Source organism: Acinonyx jubatus, chromosome D4 (assembly GCF_027475565.1).
Source record: "Acinonyx jubatus isolate Ajub_Pintada_27869175 chromosome D4, VMU_Ajub_asm_v1.0, whole genome shotgun sequence".
Lineage (NCBI taxonomy): Eukaryota > Metazoa > Chordata > Mammalia > Carnivora > Felidae > Acinonyx > Acinonyx jubatus.
Genome location: NC_069391.1, coordinates 19,768,554 through 19,792,516, shown reverse-complemented (window position 1 = coordinate 19,792,516; position 23,963 = coordinate 19,768,554). Strand labels below are relative to the sequence as shown.

At 55.3% G+C, this 23,963-nt stretch overlaps 1 protein-coding gene across 5 annotated transcripts in view; it reads right to left on the bottom strand.

Annotated features, from left to right (window-relative positions):
- The window catches only part of WHRN (whirlin), a 95,345-nt gene that overhangs the window by 4,747 nt on the left and 66,635 nt on the right, over nucleotides 1-23,963 (bottom strand). For 2 of the 5 annotated variants that reach the window (XM_027034918.2, XM_027034919.2), the window contains exons 4-9: nucleotides 16,756-16,958; nucleotides 15,643-15,679; nucleotides 14,216-14,428; nucleotides 13,235-13,444; nucleotides 10,660-10,692; nucleotides 1,018-1,089 (exon numbers count right to left, since the gene is read on the bottom strand). In XM_027034918.2, coding sequence (XP_026890719.1) covers nucleotides 1,018-1,089; nucleotides 10,660-10,692; nucleotides 13,235-13,444; nucleotides 14,216-14,428; nucleotides 15,643-15,679; nucleotides 16,756-16,958 — 768 coding nt within the window. The remainder of the gene's footprint in view (nucleotides 1-1,017; nucleotides 1,090-10,659; nucleotides 10,693-13,234; nucleotides 13,445-14,215; nucleotides 14,429-15,642; nucleotides 15,680-16,755; nucleotides 16,959-23,963) is intronic. The other 3 variants (XM_027034920.2, XM_027034921.2, XM_027034922.2) reach the window with 2 other exon arrangements.

Genomic DNA, 23,963 nt, shown 5'->3' with positions numbered 1-23,963 from the left:
TTTGGGAACTGAAGTTCTTGGCGTCAGCCAGGACTTGTCACAGGGAACAAGACTTAATTAGAGGTGGGTGGATGGAGAGAAGGGCAAAACGAACGACAAAAAAAAGCACTCTTTTGGCTTTTCTTGTTAGAAGGTTATCATGGCCACTAGAGACAGGAGATGTGCAGGACTGGAGTGAGAGAGAATGGATAGAAGGTGACAGTCACATGGGCTCGGGGGCTGTGTGGTCCTGGGCAAGTCACAGCACCTCTCTAAGTGCATCTCCGGGCAATGGGGAAACCTGGGTCTACCCGGCAGAGGTAGGGGATGTGAGGGACCACGTGTGTAATGTGCTAGCAGGTGCCTGCCGCACAGCAGGTGCATGGGAAGTGGCAGCTATGGGTACGGCCATTGCTATTTCCCTCTGCCTATGCCAACATACAACACTTGCAAACCTCGGACGGCAGTGTGTCCCAAATGCTTTACTTAAATGAACTAATGTACCTCTCGCCACAAACTTGTGGGGTAGGGACACGATTATTATCCCCATTTTACAGAGGGGAAAACCGAGGCACAGAGAGGTTAAGAAACCTGCCCAAAGTCACACAGTCAGTGGCACGGGTGGGATTTGAACCCAGGCAGTCTGGCTCCAGAGTCCAGGCCGTTCAGAAGTTATCCGGGTCAGAACTGCACAGTGATGCTGCCGGGGCTGCTGACGTGGACACAGCCGAGGCCACATTTAACTTCCATTTCCAGGGTGGTCATGTGGCCTCTTCAGGGAGTTCACACACTCCACGTTTCAGTACTTGTTATGATCACGTTCAGACAACGTATCAAAAGTAACACCAACTTAGCAAACAAACAGCCTGACGCCCACCCCAGTCCTGGGCGCTGCTGGAGAAGCCTGAGTGACGCCCTCGTGCACGGGCCTGGGGCTGGGTCTGAGGGCCTCTGGCTCTCACCAAGAAGCCAGTCCCCAGGGCCTCAGGCAGACCAGGAAGGGCAAAAACTCACTGCGGGAACCAGAGAGGGTCTTACCAGGGAAACATCTGGGAGGGTGTTCATATTGCCCTGGACAGCCTCACCAGTTTCCTCCAGGTCCAGAGTGTTCTAGAAATGGAGAAGAGAGCAATGTGAGCAAATACAAACCGAGAGGAAAAAAGCAGTTTGCCCTCCGAGATACCAAAATCCGTGCTGGGCCCTGGGACACCTTCCTGTGGTTTATGCGTGTCCCAACAGGCCTCACTCTTGTAGAATTTACACATTAAAATTAATGTCCGTTTTCCTGCTGGTCATCTTAAAATCAATTTTTCTTTGAAGCTTCTCCGGGCCTCCCCTGAACTATCTGGAGATGCTGTGGGGTGGCTCTGGCCTGGCCCGGGAATTCCCAAAGCTGAGCCCCGGGCTCCGGGCCCTCATGCTCAGAGCTTCCAAAGCCTGAAGGTGCTCATGGACAGAATCCCAGGAAGGTGTGAAAATGGCACGATGCACAGGAGAGGTGGGTGGGCAAGTCTCTCTTTTAATTTAGTGGCTTCAATTGTGAGTCAGGCGGTTAAAGTTTACATAGACCTTATTTTGCAAACACGCCCGTTTTCTGCTTCCTTTGCTAACTTGAGGAAGAAGCCTCAAGCTCTGTCAAGTGGCGCTGAGCTGCTGAGGGCATCTCTAGGTGGTCCCTGGGAGGCTGAGCAGTGCCCCTGTCAAAAGTAGCTCCTGAGGCCTCAGGGGAGCCATTCCTCCACCCCACAGAACCCAGGATGGCAACAGAGCCTCCACAACCAGCACCTGGCTCATGTCTCAAGTGTGGCCCTCAACACTGAGCAGTCTCAATGCTCCACTGGTGAGGGCCTGGGGCCACAGAGGAGGCGAGACCCCACCCCTGCCTTCTGTAGCCTGGGGCCAGTGGGATGGACACAGACAAGCAAGGAGGAGACTGTGCACAGAGCTAGGAGATACAGGCATAGAAGCGGCTGGGGTGGGGTTATCAAGGAAGGCTTCCTGGAGTAGGGAGCATGGCTTAAAGCTGAGTCTTGTGGGTCTTGAGCTGGGCAAAGGAGGGAATGATGGTGTTTCAGAGGGAAGGGCGTGCATAAAGCAGGGAGGAGCTTTGAGAATTTTCGAGCAGTTCCACGTGACTCAAGCATGGAGCTGCTGGGACTTGAGGCTGAGGGCAGCGGGTTGCCATGGAGATGCGGTCAAGTTTGTCTTCTATGAAGGTTCCCTTTGCTCACTTCCTCTCCAGCCACACTAGAACAATGCGGGCATGTCAGGGCCTTCACACTGGCTGTTCCCTCTGCCTGGAACATGCTTCCCCTCAGCTATCCACAAGGCATGCCTCCTTCTTACCTCCTTCAAGATCTTCCCCAAATTATCACCTCCTCGAAGAAGGCTATCTTCACAACCCCACCTAAAATCACAACCCCCCCATCCCCTGCCCTGCTTTATTTTTCTGCTTTACGCTGACCACCATTCTTCACCCAGCAGCAGGATGTAAACCTGGAAATGTAAGTCAGATAACACATTGCTCAGAACCCTCCAGGGTCTTTCTGTTTTCCCTGGAGAAAATTCCAAAGTCTGCAATCACTGTGCCCAATGAGTGGGCCCTTTCTTGCTACTTCAACAGGAAGGGATGGTTCCTGCCTCAGGGCCTTTGCATTCACTGCTCTCCCATGTTCCCACAGCACTCCTGACTCACTCCGTCACTTCATTCAGCTCTGACCTCAGCAAGGCCTTCCTGGACCAGCCCTGTCTGAAACAGCACCTCTAACCCCTGACCGCACTTCATTTTTCTGTGTAAGATTTATCACCACCTTATTGTTTGTCTCTCCCATTAGCATGAGAACTCCTCAACGGTAAGACTACCTGGTTCCTACTCTATCCTCAGTGTTTAGGATAGTTGCTGCTTGACAAATATTTACTAGGCAAATGAATGAATCGATGGGCAAATGAATGAATGAATCGACCACTCTGGCTGTCATGGAGGAAGCCCCAGCAGGCAGAGAATTAAGCAGGGCAACGACTCTCGATCATCGCAGGGAACAGTAACGGTGAAGGCAGCGGGTTGGGATGGACGGGGCCCACGGATGCCACGCTCCCTGGGGCCCAGGCTCTCAGGTCACTCCGCACTGATCCCCATCTCGAATGATGCTCCTGGAGCCCTGAACATCCTGGGCAGGCAAAGGGCACGTCATCACGAAGACCAGTCACGGGAACCCACCAGTAAGACACTTGGCTCTCCCGGCTTGGAGCCTTTCACACCCAGGGCTCCTCATCTGGTCCCGTGATGCCTCTGGGGGCAATGTCAGGCTGGGACACCTGCCCCGTTTTACCAACAAAGCTGAGGCTCACATGCAGACTTCAGCCTCCCGTCTCCACCGCCGTCCGCTGCATGCCGCTGGCAGCCTCAGCGATGCAGAGAGTGGGGGATCCTTGGTGGGGGAGGGCAGTGATGGGGCTGCTCTGGCACTCACTGATTAAGTGACACCACTTGTGGCTTCTCTGATGTCACATCCAGCTCTACCACTCACAGCCAAGTGACGGAGGGCAAATCACTGATGTGCTCTGTGCCGGTTTCCTCATCTGCAGAATGGGTTAACAGCAGTCCTGCTCTCATGGGGCTGATGCATTAGCACTAAAAAATGCTCCGAACAAGGTCTGGCACAATATAGGAGGGCGGGCTACTGTTATATCAGAAGCCTGGGACCTGGCAAACCCATCCCAGCAACCTAACCACTGCCTGGGCCCATGTGAACACTTGAGTGCAAATGCAAGAGCAGTCTCCCTCCTCCCAAACCGGAATGAGTCCGGCACTCCCCAGAAAGAGTACAGCTGGGCACCACCAACTGCCCAGGGTTAAGGTGAGCGGCGAGGCAGGGTTGGTCGTGTGCGATGACTTCCCCGAGAGGGGTCAGTGGCCTGGGAGGTGTCTATGGCAAAGGCAAGAGGGACCTCTGCCATTCTCAAATGCAGCCACTGCCAGCTGTCTCCAGATTCAACCTGCGGGCAGCCCGGGGGCTCAAATGACAGTCCTTGGTAGGACCGGAGGCACGGGATTCTGTCCTGTTCTGGCATCTTTGGAGTTTTGAGCACTCATCTGGCCAACAAGCAGTTTTGGCTCATGAGGATACATGATGAGCAGGTCACTGTGTTCCTAACACCCAGGAGAGGGCCATGCACACAGTAGGTGCCCACACGTTTTCGCTCAGGATCACTGATGGGGCTGGCGGTCATACCTGGGCCACTGGGAGGGAGACAGGAAGCATCCGGAGCCCTGACAACACAAGCATGCCTCTGCCATGCATCGCAGAGCGGGTGTGACCGTCTCTCAGAAGGGTATCAGAGATCGATCCACAAACTGGGGACGACCACGCGCCAGGCCCTCTGCTGAGCATTTCACTTACTCGATCTCGCTGGATTCTCATGGGATCATCTCATTGGATTCTCATGGGAGACAGGCACTGGGATTGTCCCTGGCTCACATCATTTACACTTAAGCTCAGGGAGGGAAGTGACCTGTCTAAGACCACATGGCCATGCTACAGCAGATCAGGTTTCTAACCCAGGTAGGGGTGGCCCCAGAGCCCATGCAACACTTCCCCAGAACTGGGTAGGGCCCTGATATCACAGGAACCAAAGGGCCCTGGGAGCGACCCCCTCTGAAACGAAGCCACATAGCCATCACCGGCCCCTGGCCTCAGCCCATTCCTTGCTGTTAACAGCAGCCCGGAACCAATACTGAAGGCAGGCATGGCAAGTCGGGAGGATGAGGGTGTAGTGGGGACAAACATCCAGCCCTGGGAGCAAGGCCTTTAGTGGAGCAAAGAGCAGACGGGTCAGAGCCGGGCCCTGCCAGACTCCATCTGCCAGATCCAGACGCTCAGGAGCCCCGAGTCCCCGAGCCATGTTCCTTGTGCATCTGAAATAGCTGCAGACAGCAGGCTAAGAACCCCGGGGATGCGTCAGCAGAAACGCTCGAGGAACAGACTTCAAGAGGAGGATCAAGGTCAGCGCTCACGCAGGAGCCAGGAGCCGGCTTGTGTCCTGGCCGCCTCGCCGGCCCCACCCCCACCCTGCCAGCAGCCTGGGGCCCCCTTCCGCCTGCAGAGGCCAGAGACCAGCTGAATGTTTAGACCCAGGGCTCAATCAGTCCTGAGTCTCCAGCTGAGGTCACTGAGGTTCAGAGAGGGAAGGCCACCTGCCCAAGGTCACACAGCAAGCGCGAGGCGGAAGCTGAGCCATCTGCAAGGTCTGACTCTGTTATTCAGACTGCTTGCCATAGGACCCAGGATGCCCTCAGGACCTGCTGTCGTTGCTCCCCCGGCTCCTTCCTCCTCAAATCAGTGGCAGCTCAGAAAAATTGGCTTCCTCTCAGAGGAAAGAACACGGTGAGGGCCTGTATAGTCCAGGCGTCTGACTGGAGGGGACTGTGGGGCCAAAATAAAGTGAGACGGTGGAAGGCAATCACCTGTGCTGACCTCTGCCAGGTGGACTCACGGTTCTGGAAGCGCTGCTTCCTGGCCCAGGTATCACCTCAGCAAAACGAGGCTCTCCCCTCCCTTCCCCCCTGCTCCTGCCCAACTCCCTGATATCCCTCCCCTACATCCCTTCATTAGGACAGGAGGGCTCTTACGTAAAGGTGCTATTTTCAGCTCTTTGTTCTTCTTGCTTCTTTACGCTGATGTCAGGACAACGGGCTCCCCCCAACTCTGCCCCTAAATGCACCAGAGGCCTCTGGATATGGGGAAACTGAGACTCTGAGTCACAAAACTTCCTGGAAGGTCACTTATGGGGGCCAAGATTTCCGTAGGAGACCGGTGGGAGGGACAGAGGAAGGAAAGGCAGAGAGGGGAGTAAGGGAGAAGGAAGAGAAGGAAGGCAGGAGGGAGAAGGGGAGAGCAAGGAAGGACAGAGAAAAGCAAGGCACGGTGCCAGCCAGAGCTGGGGCTGCCATCAGCCCAGGAAGGTCGGGGTGTCGGAGGGGGCTTGACAGTGACATGAGCTGGGTAGGGCCAGCCTCCCTGGAGTGAAGGGGACAGGACTGGGGGGTCCGAAAGGAACATGGAGCGGGAACCTGGGGGGACGGCCATGCTGGCAGAGACAGGATCGTTGTGCTCCTGAGCTCTCCAAGCACAGGGTGGGGCTGGAAGTCTGGAAGCTGATGGGGAAGGGCAGGGGGGTGCACTGGGAGAGAGAGGATCCCCAAACAGGGCACTGGAACCCACACTCGCCGCTGTGGCTGAGGCCGTGGGAACTGCCCCGGTGCCTGGCCAGCTCTGGGCGCTTTCACCAGCTGTCCGCTCCTGCCTTTGTGCTTGAGCATCAAACCACAGAAGTGCCCGGGAGGGCCCGTGTGGCGCAGACAGACCGCGCTTCCTTCTGTCGTCCTGCATCTCCCTCCCCCATGGCCTCAGGACAAGGGCTTCACTCAGCGGACAGAGAGTGTGACCCAGAATCTCCAGGTCAGTGTTGGAAGAGCCCTTAAGACAGGCGCTGGAAAGCAGGGCTCCAGGAGGGATGTGGTGACCCAAGAACCCAGCCGAGGGAAAGCACCACATCTCTACCTGCATTAACCTCCAACCCAAATGTCACATCTGCTTCCTTATAAATGGAGGCAACACAGCCCGGCAGAATCAGGCTCTGGAGGAGCAGGGCTGGCCTATGTCCACTTGCTTGTTTGCTGGAAACGGCTTCCAGGACCCCCGCCGCCCAAGTGCCCATACAGAGGCAAGTGCACCACAAAGGGCTGGCCGCGAGGTCCGTTCCTTATTTCAGACACCCGCTGATGCAAAGCTGCCCCGATGCCTGCTAATGCCTCTGGGGAATTTATGGCTCTGAGGGTGCAGGGGGCTCGTGCCGAGGCCTCTCAGGAGGAAGTGGGCTGTTGGACGCAAGCAGACAAGTTGGCCTCGCCCCGCCCCCACCTGGCACTGAGCGGCCTCCTGGGACACGGGCTACAGAGCCAGCCTGCCTGACGACACAGGAGTAGCTCCGCCAGGTCACCCCATCTGCACACCCCCCTGAGCTCTCTCCACACACAAGGGAAGCATCTTACAAGATGCAAACAGGGGTGCCTGGGTCTTGATTTCGCCCGGGTCATGATCCCAGGGTCGTGGGATCAAGTCCCACGTTGGGCTCTTTGCGAGCCTGCTTAAGACTCACTCTCTCTCTCTCTCTCTCTCTCTCTCTCTCTGTCCCTTTCCCCTATTCACACATGCTGTCTTTATTTTTTTTTTAATTTTTTTTTCAACGTTTATTTATTTTTGGGACAGAGAGAGACAGAGCATGAACGGGAGAGGGGCAGAGAGAGAGGGAGACACAGAATCAGAAACAGGCTCCAGGCTCTGAGCCATCAGCCCAGAGCCTGACGCGGGGCTCGAACTCACGGACCGCGAGATCGTGACCTGGCTGAAGTCGGACGCTTAACCGACTGCGCCACCCAGGCGCCCCTCACATGCTGTCTTTAAAAACAGAGAAAGTGCAAACAACATCACATCACTTCCTTACTGAAGACCCTCAGTGGTGTTTCACGGTTTCAGGATTAAGCCCAAGTCCCTGGCGGCTCCTGCTGCTAACCGCCCACCCTCTCCTCTTCGCCCTACTGACCTCCTACGGTTACTTCCAGGGTCCATAAGCCTCGAGCTGAGGGCCCTTGCACGTGCCGATCTGGCCCCTCAGCTGCCTTGCCTTGTGTATCGCCCGGCTGATGCCAGTGACTTCATATCTCAGCTCAAACATCTCTTCCCTCACGTCCTGGATTGGTCAGGGCCCCAGTCCTCGACCCATTTGTCAGAGCAAGGATTATGCAGGTGATCTGATTCAAGGCTGCCTCCCCGACTAGACGTGCTAAGCTTTGGGACAGCAGGTGCTGCTGTCTCTTTCGCGCACGGCGACCAGTGGCCCACTCAGAGCCTGGCGTGTGGGAGGTGCTCAGGGAATGCTTGCTGCAGGAGCGGGTGATGAACGGGTGAAGGGTTGGGATCCTTCCAGCTTCCCCACTGGGGGACGACTTCCCCGGCAGAGGACTCTAAACCCATCCAGGCTGGACCAAGGGCAGAACACAGGAGGAGGAGGAAGGTCCTCTGACTGTCTGCTCCGTTTCTGGAGGCAGCTGCCTTGACAATCAGGGCATCTCTGTAGCTGAGAGGGCCTGAGACAGGCCTGGGCTTCTCTACCCTCCTTTCGCCCTGGATGAGGAGGAAAGTGTGGGGGCCACAGGAGAGCAAAGTGCTGACGGCCACACCCAGCACCCTCTTCCCACCTCACCTCATGGGAACAGGAGCAGTAGGCCTTTAGAGGCAGGGCCCCTTTGGTGGGCTACAGCATCCTTTGGTGGGCTAGGGAAGCCCCTTTCCAGGCACATGAGAGGCCTGACATGCAAACCTCTCAATTCTAGGCAGAAAGGGGCTGTGGTTAAGCCTGGGGCAAGTCCACCACCCCGACCCCAGCGGCACCTGCTTTGTAGGTCCAGGGCTGGCCTGGGCCTCTACAACGCTGTTCCCCTGAAGGCCTCTGTGGTGCCCTGTCCCAGCTGTTAGAGCATCAGCAGAACGGGCTCCCAAGTACTCCACACCTCCAAGTCTGCTCCCGAGCTCACAGATTCTTCATGACGATCCACACATGGCTGGTCTTATCAGCCAGCGTACAGATATGGAAACTGAGGCTTCAAAAGCTTAAGTCACCTGTCCAAGGTGACACGGTTTCTACCTGGGAGGGCCAGCCCGTCTGTGGAATTCCAGAGCCTGTGTGCCCAAGCCCCTCTGCCACGGGCTGGCTGGCACCAGATAAGGGCTTCAAGACACGGCACGCAGGCCTTTATTCTGCTCAGCTTCCCCGGCTGACATCTGTATGGGAGGGGAGTGACACTGGAGGCAGGAAAAATTCCCAGGGCTGGCTCTCTATTAGACAAGTGGAAGATAAACACAATTTGTCGATGGGGGAAGGCTGCATCTGATTGCCTTTGATCGGTTTTGTCTGGCTTGAGGGAAAACGGCTGCGGGATGAGCCACGTTTAACCTGGGATTGATAACTGCACCATGAGATCCGCAGAACTGGGGCTAAATGGAAACCAGTTCCATCTAGGGCAACTGTCTGGGGCATCTGGGTCACAAGAGCCAGCTGCCTGCCACTTGGCCCGTCTGAACACCAGATCAGAGGACATTTTCCTACGATGTGGGAGGGAGATGTTTCTAAGGCTGGAGTGTTAGAAGATAATCCTGAGCGGCCAGGGAGTGCGGATTCATTTCAGTCTCTGCTCCACAATCTCCGGGCCCCGGCTCTGTCCCAGAGCCAGGCTGGCACTGGGCACCCAGACACGAGAAAGATATGGTCCCGGCCTGCATCCCAGCAACGTCTCCCTGTTTACCAGGGAGGACAAACTCAGGGAGAGGTTAGAGCCGTGTGACAGGCATTTTAACAGACAGGAAAGCAGGTGAGCTCCATGAGGCATGGGGTCTGGGCCGCAACAAAGAAATGCCTTCGGCTTCTGTCCATCCAGATTCGGGGGGTTGTGGGTCACTCAGCATCACCGCAGTAAAAGCTAACGGACACATACGTGCTGGTGTTGCAGACCAGCGTCTGGCACTTGGTGACGAACAGGTTAATACTGAATCCTGACTCTACCATGCCCTCACTGAGTGACCTGGAGCGAGTCCCTTCTCTCTAGGATTTTTCTTCCCTTTACAATGGAGATCACGGCGGTACCTGCCAGTCCTAGTAACTGGGAAGCTCAAAAAGATACAACTGGAAAGCATTATCACAGTCCCATGGAGAATTCTCTAAAATACCAATTACTACTATCATTGAGAAAGGCCCCAAGTGCGCCTGGGTGGCTCAGTCAGGTAGGCATCCCACTTTGGCTCAGGTCATGGTCTCAAGGTTTGTGGATTCGAGCCCCACATCGGGCTCTGAACTGACAGCTTGGAGGCTGGAGCCTGCTTTGGGTTCTGTGTTTTCCTTTATCTCTCTGCCCCTCCCGAGCTTGTGCTGTCTCTCTCTCTCTCAAAAATAAATAAATAAGACATTTTTTTTTAAAAAAGGCCCCAATTATTAATATGGGCCAGGTTCTGGGCTGGGCACTAGGGATTCAATGGTGACTCCAGATATCATCACTGCTGTGGTCAAGGGGAGTAGCCAGCCAGGCTTGTAAACATTATTAGAATATAATGAGACAAGAGTCATGACACTAGGAAATCCAGGGGGCTGGAGGAGGCACAGGGAAGTCAGAAAATCAGGGAAGTCTTCTGGGAAGAGGGAGCATGTGGGCGTAGGGGGCTGATGCACACGTAGGAGATAGCCTGGCCATGAGAAGTGGGAAGGAGAACATTCCAGACAGAGTTTATAACATATAAAAGGCCAAGAGGTCTGTCAACAGCCCCACAGCACAGAAATGATCATCCTCATTTTATAGATCCTAAAACTGAGCTCAGAGAGGTAAAATCACTTTCCGAGGTCACACAGTAAGGAGGTGGCAGGCCTGGGGTTTAAGCTGAGCGCATTCTCACTCCAGAGCCCGAGGAAGCCTGATGAACTGGCAAACAGGAGAGACCGTGAGCATCAAGGAGAACCCCAGTTCCCCACCGGGGCTGGGTGCAGACGTAAGGGAGTGGCAGGCAGGGCCACAGCCCCGGACCTCCGCCCTGGCTAAGGGACTCCCACAGCCCCGCCCGGCAGGAAGGACGGTACCTCCATCAGGTCTATTAGCCACAGCAGCCGCTCCTGGGGAGGAAGGGTGGGCAAAAGGCAAAAAGAAAAATACATCAAATAAATATTAGGGATGGGGTGGGTACAGCAGTAAACCTTCTGCCAAACATGCATGCATGCTCACACACACACACACACAGAGAAAGGCAAAATAAACACGATTCTCTAAAACCCCTTTTCTATTTCCTTTAAATGCTTTGGGCAGGAATAAAAGACGGATGAAGAAAAGGCTCTGTTGCTATAACTGGGACTCTTTCAGTATAACTGCCTCCTTGAAGGGAACAGGAGCCCCCAGGGCTCTGCAGAAATGACACCTGTCCTTGAGAACCCCTGTCAGAAGATGGCCATTCCCCTTGGGGCAACCCTGGGACTTGCCAGCAGGCGGGGCTGGGTCATCACCCTCATTTGGCAGATGGAAAAACTGAGGCTCAGAGAAGAGAAGTGACTTGTCCAAGGTCACACGTGTTAATGAACGGCAGAGCCTGAAGGAGGACCTTGTTCAGGAGACTGGATCAGAGAAAACCTGGATTTCAGAGGGGCCCAAGCCCTATGCTGGCAGCAAAGATCTGAGTCTGAGGGATAGAGCCCCAGGCCGTGCATGTGAGAGCACCTGAGACTGGATAAGATTGGAGGGGGGTGGCAGATCCTCAGCCCAGTGCTTTCCAGAAGGCTCCAAGTATCTGCAAGGCTGCAGACACAAATCCTCAAAGTGGCTTTCTCCAGCCAGGTTGGGGGAAGTCAGTTAAGAGCAGAGGCTTCACCTGCCCTAGGGGTGTGGACGGCAGTTCTGGGATGCTAGTGCCAATAGGGAGATTACTCATCATTTAATCTTCCCAAGAAGCTGGGCACAGCAGCATCACTGCCCCGGTGCAAGTGGGGAAACTGAGGCACTTGGCGGTAAAGCATGGAGCCGAGACGGGTGGGGGGCCAGCACTTCCCAGGTATGGGGGAGACCCCGGGGCTGGGGCAAGGCCACTGCAGGAGAGCACTCAGCTGGGCATAATAGTTACCCTGACTGCCATCAGAGCCTTGGGCAAAGGACCTTGGGCCATTCTACCTGTGGGGAAACTGAGGCCCAGAGAAGCCAGGGCTTAAACCTAAATCTCCTGCTTCCCAGGCTAGAACACGCCCCATCCCACCCACTGGACCTCTCACCCGCAGAATTACAGGCTGCAACCCCCTGGTTCTAGAGCACTGGCTCATGGCTCCTGAAGCCCCACATGGACATTACCAAGGCCAATCTCAGTGGAGTCGGACCCACAGGGAAATGGCCCCTCGGGCCAGGTCCCTGCAACCCGAAACCTGCTCATCACCTGGGTGTCACATCAAAGCATGTGCACAGAACCAAACAGCCTCAGGAGGGGAACAGCCTCTTCCCTGTCCCCGAAATGATCTGCTCATCCTGGACCGTGACATTGCTTCCAATGCAGCCACATCCAGAGCCCTAGAGGAATGCCTGGCAGCTTCCTGGTCACCCCAGGAAGGGACAAGGACTCCTGGGGAGGAAGGTGACTCAGAATGGTAGGGGTAGGAAGCAGAGGAATAGAAGTTGCTCCAGAAACTCAGATCCTCAGAGCTAAAAACAAAACAAAAAACAAGCCACGCTGGGAGACGGAGTCTGCAAAGCAAAGGGCGCCGCCCCAGGGCCGTTTCCTGGTGGGTGCAAGCTCATCCGTGCCCCCTAACCACCGGTATGCAACCTTGGATGTCACTGCACCCCTGGAGCTCCTGTTCCTCCAGCAGGACAACTAACTGCGTCTGTCCCGAGTCGATTGAGTTCCACCTGTAAGAGCTCCCAATTCTGCGTCTGGGAGCAGCAGTGCTTGAGAAACATGCTATCCCCTGCCCCTTCCACAGGAGAGTGGTGAGGAATGATCCAGAGACAGGAGAGCATGAGCCACTCCAACTCTCCTGACCTCCAGCCCCACTCTTCGTACCAGAAAGACGGTGACACCTGGTTCCCATACCAAGCAGCAAGGCATTTTCTCTGCCCCTTCTTGCAAAGGCCTCCTGGGATTAATTTGCCTCTAAGCATCCTGGCGGCAGAACCCAGGATGGACCAGATGCTTTTCTGGAGGGCTGGCGAGTCTGGGTGAAAGTCAGGGTGGGTTCCAAAGACAAGAAGGTGTATCTCGGGGAAGATGCCATCACCGTGACCACCATGAATGCACTGCCACGGTTTCTCGTGGGACCCTCCCACCACTGTCACTATTTTCTCTATTTGTCTCATTACCGGTCTTTTTCTCCTTTCTCTCTGAGCGCACCCCCCCCCCCCACCCCCCCCCCCCCCCCAGACCGTGAGCCCAAGAGGCAGGGCCACATCTGCCTCGTTCACTCGCTGTCTCCCACAGCCGTGCCTGGCACGCATCAGGCACTCAGCGATGATGGGGTTTTTTCCCAGGGAAAAAACTGAGGCTCAGAAAGGCAAGGCACAGAGCTGCTAAGGGGTGGTGCTGAGATTCACACCTACGTCGGTCTCACTGCAAAGCCAGTATCTTGGCGCCCCACCCTTGCTGGCCCTCGAGCCAGGGCCAGGGCCAGGGCCGGGGCAGCTCACCCTGGCCGAGCTGACAGTGGTGGAGGTGCCGTGGCTGCCTGTGGATGAGCCCGTGTCGCTGTAGGAGACCGTGGAGTAGGTGTCCCCGGCCCCAGGGCCCGGGGGCTGCCGTGCCTTCATGGACTCGATCTCCCGCCTCAGCACCAGGTGGTCGAAGCGGTCCAGGTCTTGGGGGGAGATGGTGCCTCTCACCTCAGACAGGAGCGAGAACTGGGCATGGGGACAAACAGGGCACTCAGCCCGGGTTTCGCCAGCAGATGGGACCTGTCCCCTGCTACCCCCAATGACCTGCGTGCCAACTAGACCATTGGCCTCCCTCCTTAACCCCCTGTGGCTCCCCACTGTCCTAGAAGAAGTCCAAGCAGGATACCCTGAACGCCAGGCCAGCATCATCTGACTCCTGCTTCCCTCTCACCCTGTCCTCGCTGGCATCTTATCAGCAAGCACGAGTGACTGCAGCTCCCTGAACACACCGGGAAGCCCCTGGCTGTCCCTCCCACCCAGAATGCCCTTCCCTTAAGCCTTCCCGCATGCAACTGCTCCCAGTAGATTTAATCACTTCTTCCTTTGTGCAGTTTCTGGACCCCAGACTTCCTCGAGAGGAGGGTTCTCAAAGCTGGCAGCACGGCACAATCGCCTGGGAGTTGTGGCAAACTCCCATCCACAGATATATGGAGTTAACCAGCCCAAGGGGTGGGGCCCGGGCACTGCTTTTGAAGAGCAGTCCAGATGACTCTAAATGTATGCTCAGCATTGACAGCTATTTCACTGGGGCCCCCACCACCGGGGACTTTAACTGACTATGTCCCCAGGAGTCTATGGGCTGGCTTTCCTGGCTGCCTCGGTCACCAGTCTCTGCCCAGGGCTGTTTCAGCCGAACTCTTTGTGGGTTCTCAGCAGAGGGGTGGGGGACGGAGGGAGGCAGGGAGGATGCTGAGCCCTGGAGGACTTTTGCCTTGCCCTTGGAGGGGTTCGGGTCACCTTGGCGTGCGTGTTGAGCAGCTCGAACAGGGCCATGACCAGGGCTTCCACGGAGACGCTGCCGCCACGGTACTCCTCCAGGTAGTAGGCCATGGTGGCTCGCTCCTGCTCATTCAGCAGGTGCCGCGCCTGCTCCTCCAGCAGCAGGCGCGTCTGGTTGCCCAGGCTGCTCAGGGTCACCTGGGAGCCAGCCGGGCCCTTGTAAAATCCCAGCTGAAAGACAGGAAGACGGGGGTCTGGGAATTCTGCACTGGTCTGGGGCCAAGTGGCCAGGCCATGCCAGTGACCACAGTGCAGAGGGATGAGGTGGGTCCCTCTGTGGCCTCGGCCTACCCCGTGCACCTGCAGGAGACGTTAGTTACAGGTCCGTTCTCAGACCACGAGGCCGTGCGCAGGTGCAAACGGCATTCACGTCTTACCCCGCACTTTGACATACGTTATCTCAACAGATCCTGAAACCAATCAGAGTCGAGCAATTTTATTATGGCTCCCAATTTATTCTCCAGGTTTCAGTATCTCCCTTGGTAAACTGGGGATAAGAGTAACCTTACTTCCAAAATATGGTGCAGATCTGCACACACTCTCCACCCCCTCCTCGCCACTGCCTTAGGCGTCACTGGGAGGTGTGACTAAGATGCCATTGGGGGGGAGGGTGTCCCCGCTCCTCCCCTCTGCCTCCCCATCACCTATGCAGAGCTGCTGAAATGATCTTGTAATAATAGGAATCGCGTCGTCCTGCTCCCCTGCTTAAGCCTTTCCGTGGTTAGATGCCAAACCTCTTACGGGCCCACAGAGCACCCATGTGATCTGGGAACCCTGCCTGCCGTCACTCTGTTTCCCGCTCCTGTTCGCTCACCACACCCCCTTACACTCTCCTTGCCTCCAACAAGCCACCTTTTTGGCACAGCGGGGCTCTGGTCCATGCTGTCCCCTCGTGCTCCTGGACCGGACTTTGTTCTGGCTACTCCTATGTAACATTCAGTTCACAGCCCGAGTATCGTGTCACCGATTTGCAGAGTCCTCACTCGCCCCTCTGCCTCTCACCACCTAAATCAGGTGTCCCATCTGTTAGTCTCTCCCACACTCCCCAGCACCTTGCCTGATGGCACTGAACGTCTTCTGTGATTAGACACGTGTGCAGGATTTTTTTTACGTGTGGGGGTCTCCTTCACTAGGTATACCCTCCTCCATGAGGGCAGGAATTGACCTCTTCTGTTCAGTGCCATTAGCCCTGGTACCTGGAACCTGGTGGTGCTCACAGATGTGTGAGGAATGTAAGGGAGGACGGACGAACGGACAGTCGGCGGGCTGCTCAAATGAAATGAGATCATGCACGTGAGTGGCTCCATGCACCTGCCAGGCCCAGAGCCCCCTACACGGGGGTGTATGAAGAAGTTACAGACAACCAATGACGGAGAGCTCCCTACCTTGTTTGTCCCTTCCGTTGTAAGATCCCCAGGAAACCTACGAGAAAGACAAACGTGTTCAGCTGCATGGCCGAGCAGTTCTAACAGGCACCAGCAAGGGAAAGGCCAATCTGGAGCAGGGTGAGCAAAAGTGTTGAGAGAACCATGGCCTCCACTCGCTGGGGCTACTCAAGGGCATAGGAACCCCTGGGCAGATGAGCGGCTTCCAGCCCCCTCATCAAGCACGGGGGCAGCATTTCTAAAACCACACAAGGTGAACTCCTGGCTCAGCAGCCCTACAGGACCAGGCAGGTAACACAAGGACAGGAGACAATAAACAGCAAAAGACCCGTGGCCTCGGGGTCAAGGCCAACCCTAGGGAGGGTGGGTGAGGACAGGGGCCAACTGGAGACCCAGAGATGCAACTCGCAGGTGTAGCTCAGCTCCAGCCCAATTTCATGAAGAAACATGTGCTCAAGCCGCTAGAATTCCTGATTTTAAAGCAGCAGCCAGAAGTCAGGGTTTTTGTTTTTGTTTTTTGATGGGAAACCGGATGCCTTCTTAAATGTTGGCAGCTAAATAAAAAAAATTATGATACCGTGCTGGTGAAAAGGAAAGGAGACAGGAGAGGAGGGAAGAAAGGGAAGGAGACGCTCTGGGTGCATCTGGCCCGGGAGGCCACCAACCAGTCCGAGACTTCTGATTAGAAACCCAAAGCTGACACGTGAGGCTATCAGCAAGTACACAGCCATCAGCAACTGTGGTCACTTTATGACTCCCACGACCCTTTTCCTCGGGTGACTCACAGGGTTCCTCATTCCCAGAGCTGGATGGGGGCAGGGGTTATGCTCCCCACTTTTCAGACGAAGCACCTAAGGGCCCAGGATTAAGTTAAGTGATTTGCCCCAGGGAAATACAGGATAAGAGAGTTGGCTTATGCAGTTCAGCTTTCCATGGGAAATGGGCCAGGAGAGGAGAAGGGATGTGCCCAAGGTCACGCCTTACAAATGCAAAGGACCCTGGGATGGGACCCCAGGCTCTCAGAATCTTTAGGGATCGGGGTGTGCTGAAGGGATGGGAGGGGGCATCACTGGCTTTCGGTCCTGGGGCTCAGAGTGAGCAGTGCTGCCAGACCCTGCTGAGTTCGTGGTGGTGTCCCCAATCCGGGAACTGGCAATCCACTTGGTCTCATCCACAGTGGTGCGGGCATGGGGCAGCCTCCCGACGTCCTTCACTGTCAGGATCAGGTGCTGGGATGACTTGAGCAGCCTGACCGCCTCGTCATGCAGGACGTTGAGAAAGCTCCGCCCGTTGACCTCCAGAATCTGGTCCCCAACCTGCCAAGACCACCAAACAACAGAGTAATGCCTGGGCTGCTTGTAGGACACCGACTCATGCCAGGGGCTTCAGAGCCCCGATCCCGGTTCTCCGCCTGGCCAGCCCGACAAGGAAGTCACGGAGGCCCAGAGAGGTGATGAGGATGCCTGAGGGTCACACAGCAAGTCAATGGCAGAGTCAACTTTCCCATCCTGATCTTGAGCCCATGCTCCTGTCACTAGAAAGGGCTACCTCCCCTCGACCTAGCAATGATTTAGAGAGGTGGATCTACAAGATTCCTGGGGGTCCCCTTATCTAGAAGAAAACAACCATCCCAGAGGCTTGGTGGGGGATGATACGGTGGGGGGGAGGACTCGGGGACAGATGTGAAGGCATATTTCCATTACTTCCTTTCTCACTTCTACAGGGTTGAGATGTTTACCTCAGGCATGAGCATGTTTCCTTAAAATGCAAACAACAGTTTCATTTACTCACGAAAGAAGCAGTAAGTGAGAAAAGTAGCCTCCCGTTAAAGCAATAACATGTTGCTTGGATTCTTAAAACAAGTAGACAGTTTTATTTTGTAATGCAAAAACACATTTTTCACATTAGTGAAAGGATTTAAAAAAAAATAAGAGGAAAAAAAGTAGCTGCCCCATAAAAATAAACCTGAGACAGAATTACAAGAGGCTGGAGGAGAAGACAGCTTAGAGTGAGGTGGGGCATCCGATAGACTCCCAGAATGGTCCACACGGAAGGTCGGGTGTTTCTCTTCCCTGCTTCTCCTGCAGGGGGCGCCCAGGGCTGCTCCCCATCAGGGCCTTGAAGGGCATCCTCCTAACGCAGATCATTCCTGCCTTCTTTTCCTTCTCTCCAGCTTCCCAGCCTGCTTATGGCACAGGATCAACCCGAGAGGGTTTCCCCAGCTTTTTTCAAAGCAGAATTTGGAAAAGGCGAGCCACTTGGGAATTTCGAAGAAAAGGAGGAGAGAAGAAGATGCAATGACGAGGCTGAGGATCAGAACCCTGGTCTCCAGTTTCTTGTCCTTCCTTCAACACCTCGCCTGCAGGTGGGGAGTTTCCAGTACAGAAAGTGGAGGCAAATGCAGTCTTGGCGTCTCCCCTCTGCACCAGCGCGGACGTGCTCTGGGAAGGCCCGCCGCCCCTTTGCCCCCACGAGCCCCTTCAACATATACCTCGCACCTACCAGGCGCCAGGCTCTGTGCGGGGACACCGTGCTGAGCAAGACAGCCCCGCCCCTGCTCTCCTGCTGCTCCAACTCGAGAGCGGGCTCAGTTCGGGGCTGTAATTGGGTTCTCCCATCAGCCTCTCCACACGGTCCCCGGGGCCCGGCGCACAGTGAGATTTCGACAAAAATTCATCCAATGAATGAAAAGTCAGACACCCGTTCCCAGCACCAGGACCATCTCTGCGGCGCCCAGAAGAGGACACCAGCCTGGAGCCCCAGGTTCAAGCCACTATTCACCAGATGCTGACTGTGCATCGAGTACCCTGTTCGTCCCTTTGTACATTTTTTCCTTATTTAATATCCTCAACATCCTGCAAAGGAGGTATCACCGCTCTTCACGCCACCGGAGAGAAAACGGGGGCTCAGAGAGGTTAAGTAACTAGTTGGCGGTCACAGAGCTAGTGGAAAGGAGGCAGGCAGACCCACGCTGACACGGCCCCAAGGCCCTAGAGCCTTCTCCTACTCAGCTGCCGTCAGGAGCTCTGCCCCGGGGACACGCGTTCAAAGCCACCATCCTGCCGTCACTCCCCAGCCCTGCCTGCAGCACCCAGGTCTGAAAACCCACCCCATCGTCAACTCTGCCTTTATTCCCCCTGGTAACCCTTCAGCAGGTGTCACCCAATCTTCACCTCCCCCCACCCCTGGGGGCCCCCCAACCTGGGTCTCCCTCTCCTCACACCTAGGTTCCTGAGCCAGCACCCCTCCTCCGCGCATTAACTTCTAAACTGGCCTCAGCCCTGGCGCCAGGTTAACTTGCCCTCGACTTTTTGCTCGCATGACATCCTTCTCTGCTCCAAAACCTCAATGACCCCCCCACAATCCAGGAGGCAGAAGAGCACTAAGGGTTAAGGGTTTCAAAGACATCAGACCCGGGTTCAAATCCTGACTCTGCTACTTCCATGCCCTGTGAGCTCAAGCAAATCCCCCAAAAGCTTCTGTGCCTCGGTTTCCTTGGGCATAAAAATGGGGTGCTACCCCAGGACTGTCCTCCTCTGCATGCCTACAGCATCAGCGTCGTTTCCCAGTGTCCCTAGAGATACCTCCAATTCTCGGTCTCTTTCTGCATCTTTGGGCTCCCTTGGTGTGAACCCAGGCTCCTGAGAACTTAGGCGGCCCCAGCTGATCTCCTTGGGAAGAGCCTGAGATGAGACCCAACACATGGTTCTGGGCTTGGCATACAGCAAGCGCTCAGTAAGTGCTTATGCACCAAGGTAAAGATTTTGCCACTTCCCGCCCTGACCTCCGCAGCCCCATCCTGGCCTGTGGCTTGGCTTTCTCAGATGCTTAGCAGCAGAGCTTGCAGAAGAACTTCTGCGGGCACTTGGGCCTTGTTGAGGATGGAAGGCGCTTCCAGCACCCCCCCGCCCCCTGCCCCCACCTCGTGACACGGCCCACCGTGTGTTCGCGCCTCCACCTCGGCCCTCTGCACAGGCCCGCTCGGCCAACCCACCTGCCCCTACAGCTCTGGGCTGCAGCCCAGCCTGCACTTTCCCTCTGCTCAAGGGTTCTGGCTCCTTAAGTATCTCTCTCAAGAGCTGTGGCTTTTGTTAAGCTAAAGGAATCAATTTTAATCTTCCTCACACACTTTATTTCCATCCCAGCAGTTTAATTAAAGGAACTAGCATCTGAGAGACCAGATATGTCAGGGCATCCTTTTGTGCAAAAGCCTCTCCCTGCAGGTCCTGGGGAGGGGGAGCCGGGGGAAGGACAACTCAATTCCAGGAGGTCTACCCAGCCCTCCAGACAGGCTTGGTGGGGAACATCTCAAACTCTGCATGGGACGTATATACACTAAAATAAGTACTCACTGTGGGGCACCTGGGTGGCTCAGTCGATTAAGTGTCTGACTTTGGCTCGGGTCATGATCTCACAGTTCATGGGTTCGAGTCCCACGTCGGGGCTCTGTGCTGACAGCTCAGAGCCTGGAGCCTGCTTGGGATTCTGTGTCTCCCTCTCTCTCTGCCCCTCCCCTGCTCATGCTCTGTCTCACTCTGTCTCTCAACAATAAATTAATGTTTTTTAAAAAATAAGTACTCATGGTGTATCTGAAACTTAAATTTCAACAGGAATCATATATATATATATAATTTTTTTAACGTTTGTTTATTTTTGAGAGAGAGAGAGGACAGAGGGCAAGCAGGGGAGGAGCAGAGACAGAGGGAGACACAGAATCCAAAGCAGGCTCCAGGCTCTGAGCTGTCAGCACCGAGCCTGACACGGGGCTCAAATTCATGAGCCGTCAGATCATGACCCGAGCTAAAGTCAGACGCTTAACCGACTGAGCCACCTAGGCACCGCAGGCATCCTATATTTTGATTCGCTCATCTGACAACTCTGGGGTGCAGTATCCGTAACCATGGGGGGCCGCTGATTTAGCACGGTGGCTTCCAAACTCCAGTTATTCTCCCCGGCCTTGAGCCTGGCACCTGTCATTTATTCAGCCCTGTGAATTACCCCCACACTACTTCCTCCAGCCCCGCCCTAAGATTAACATCCATGAAACCACAAGGTTGCCGTGCTAGTCCTATTTTTCCTTCATGCCTGTTAAATAAATATGTCTCTACCAGATTTGTGGGAGGCAGCGTGGGGCTCGCGTGTGACCCATTTGGGGAACAGGTATGAAACAGGAGTCACACTGGGGAAACCCCCCATGGGATGGGGGTACGTGAGCCCACCTTTTCCATCTCCTTCCAATCTTCTCCGGTCTTTCTTCTTCTCCCAGGGTCTGTTTCAAAACCGAAGTTCTAGACAGGGCTGGCTTCAGGGGCCCACGCAGCTGCCCACGGCATCTGAGTTGGTCTGAGATAGTCCCGTGTCTCTGTGCCCGCTTCTCACATCGCTACTCGATGGAAAGCTTCCCAGGTCCGACAGCCCTGTCAGCACAGGGATCTGCATGCCCACCGTCACTGAGAGTCCACAAGCCACTTCGAACAAATGCAGCATCTCCCTGGCTGCTCAGAGTCACATGGGGCCGCTGGGGTGTAGAGTCCCATCCCCATGGTGCAGCAGGAAGAGGGCCCCGGTTCTGAAGCCTGCTGACGGTGAAACAGGCGCAGTGTGGCCCTGCACTGCTCTGGAGTGCACGGAGTCTCAGTGTTCTCTCTGTGAAATGGGCTCAAAACTACCAGCAAGGCCCAGGAGGCCATGAGAATCCAACCGGACCAGCAGCGTGTGGTGGGCTTTGATCACCTTTCATTCGCTTCCCTTCCAAACGCAGGGGACGAGTTCAGAGATGTTAAGCCACTTGCTCAGGGTCCCTGGTCACACAGGATGGGAAAAAAGAGCCAGCATTTGAGCCCAGCTTTTTGCAGCTTCTTTGCACCACTGCCACCTTTTTCTCGGCAAGTCTTGGCTCAGTAAATGGCGACGGGAGGGGAGAAACCCATCCTCCCCACTGTCCCAGTCTCGTGCCCATTCGCTGCCCCTTCCCCTTGGGTTGTACGATGTGAAGTGGGAGGTGGCATGTTTAAAGACCTTGATCGGGCTCTTTCCTCCCAAAACTAAGAGTTCTGTGTGTCTATTCATTGTGCTGTTACTTTCTCTTACCCGCTGAGGCCAGCCCTGAGTTAGACAACGCAGGTAAACGAGGCAACAAGTAGAGAGGCAAAGACACTATGACTGCCAGGGCCTTCCAAAGGGTCTCCTAGATGGGGAGACTGAGGCCCAGACCACACGGGGACGTGGCTAGGGCCACAGAGTGAGGCAAAGGCAAAGGCCAGACTCTGAGGCTAACTGACCACGAAAACACCCACATGGCTCAGCGGGACACGACCCCTGGAGAAGGAGAGACCCATGCAGTGTGACCGAGTGTCTAATACTGTCCAGCCTGCAAGCAGGATGCCGACGGGGAGGGCACGGAAGGACAAACGGATAGAGACGACTTAAGTTGATTTGTCACCACGGCCACCGTGTTTATCACCAGTGATGGAGGGGCAAGGGGCGGGCCACGGATGCCCTTTCTTTTCAGGGAGAGGAAAGACTCCTCCCGTCGTCCACAGCCCATCAAGTGACAGGCTCAGATCTGGGACACTCTGCAAGGACAGAACACTGGTCTCCCCTGAACTTGACCCATCGCCAGGAAGTGGGAGTTCACTCCCTCTGGGTCTGAGGAAGGCACAGAAACACTCAGGAGGAGGCCCCTGGAGCAGCAGAAAGTGGTCAGCAGGCTTGGGAGTGACCCACCTGAGCAGGTGGTGGTCCCCTCTTTGTCCCTAAGAGACCCAAGGGGAATCCGTCTACTGCTCTAAGCCCATCTTCCCTCAAAACACGAACAAGGCCACCTCTCACTAAGTGGGAGGGCTTGTGGCGTGTGGTTAGGGGCACACACACAGGAGCCTGCCCTCTGGGTCTAATCCCAGACTCTGCCGCTTACTGCTTGTGTGACCTGGGGTGATTTCCCCACTCTCTCTGTGCCTCAGTCACCTTCTCTGGAAAATGGGGATAGCATCAGTGCCCACCCTTATAGGTTTCAGGGTTAAATGACTTAATCCAGCCTTTACTGTAGCCCCAGCACCTAAGACAGCATCTGGTACATAGTAGGTGCTGAGTGCACACTTACTGAATGGACACATATAAAGCAGGCAAAACAGCAGCTAGCATCCAGTAAGTGCTCAATAAATGCTAGCTGCGTTTCTGAGAAACCATGCGTGTACCCCTGAAGTGGCTCTCAAATACCTCTGGGACTCTCAAAACCGTACTCTCTGTTTTCACCTGCCTCCTCCCTGGGCCCTGCCTTCAGCTTCGAATCACACATTTTGAGCACATCTCCGAGGCACACAGTGTTATCCCCATTTTACAGATGAGAAGACTGAGGCCAGGAAGCGGAATGACCAGGGGCTGGGATTTAGCCTTCACTCTGCCCGCCTGCAAAGCCCCTGCTCGAGCCAGTCACAACTCCTTTAGGAAAAACCAGACCATCCCTCTGTGTTCAATTCTTCTTCCATGTCTCAACCCCTGAGCTGAGCCCCTGAGCCCAAAGCATGGGCTTTTCGGCATGCACACGGTAGGTGCTCTATTCCTGCCTGGTGAAGGGACTGAAAACAGAGGAGCCAGAAGAACCGGTGGCAGGATGGCAGAGGCTCTGAGCTCCACCCCCTCCGCCCCCCAGCAGGGGGAGTCAGGACAGAAACCTGCTAACAACTGGATCTGGGAGTCCGTCCCCCCAGCACACATGCCCCATTGCTGGCCGCCGGGCAAGGACCCCGATGGAAGCAGTTTTAGGGTGATCTTTACCTCCTTCCCGAAGCCTTTATTGAAATGGCTTTTGCAGCTTCCAGTGGGGACCCCGCTGACTGTAGCATTACCACAAGGAAGACTCAAATCCCACTAAAGGATTTTATTGCAATTATGAGTCTTTAATAGTCTTCTGTGCCAGGCATGAAACTTTAACAGGTTTTTGTAGGGGGTATTTTTTGGTACAAGTGAGCAATGCAGTTTTAATGAGACAACATTAGTTTTTCCCAACAGTTCAGAAGTCAGTAAACCTTGTCCAAATTAAAAGAAAGAAAGAAAGAAAGAAAGAAAGAAAGAAAGAAAGAAGAAAGAGAGAGAGAGAGAGAGGAGAGAGAGGAGAGGGAGGGAGGGAGGGAGGGAGGGAGGGAGGGAGGAAGGAAGGAAGGAAGGAAGGAAGGAAGGAAGGAAGGAAGGAAGGAAGGAAAAGGTCAAGGTAAATGCTCAGAAAGCTCCTGGAGCAAGCTGGGGGCACGGGCTGGGCCTGGGCGAGCGTGTCACACAAGCCTCTGGTTTAGCGCTCTCATGAGGCAGGACCCAACCAGAAA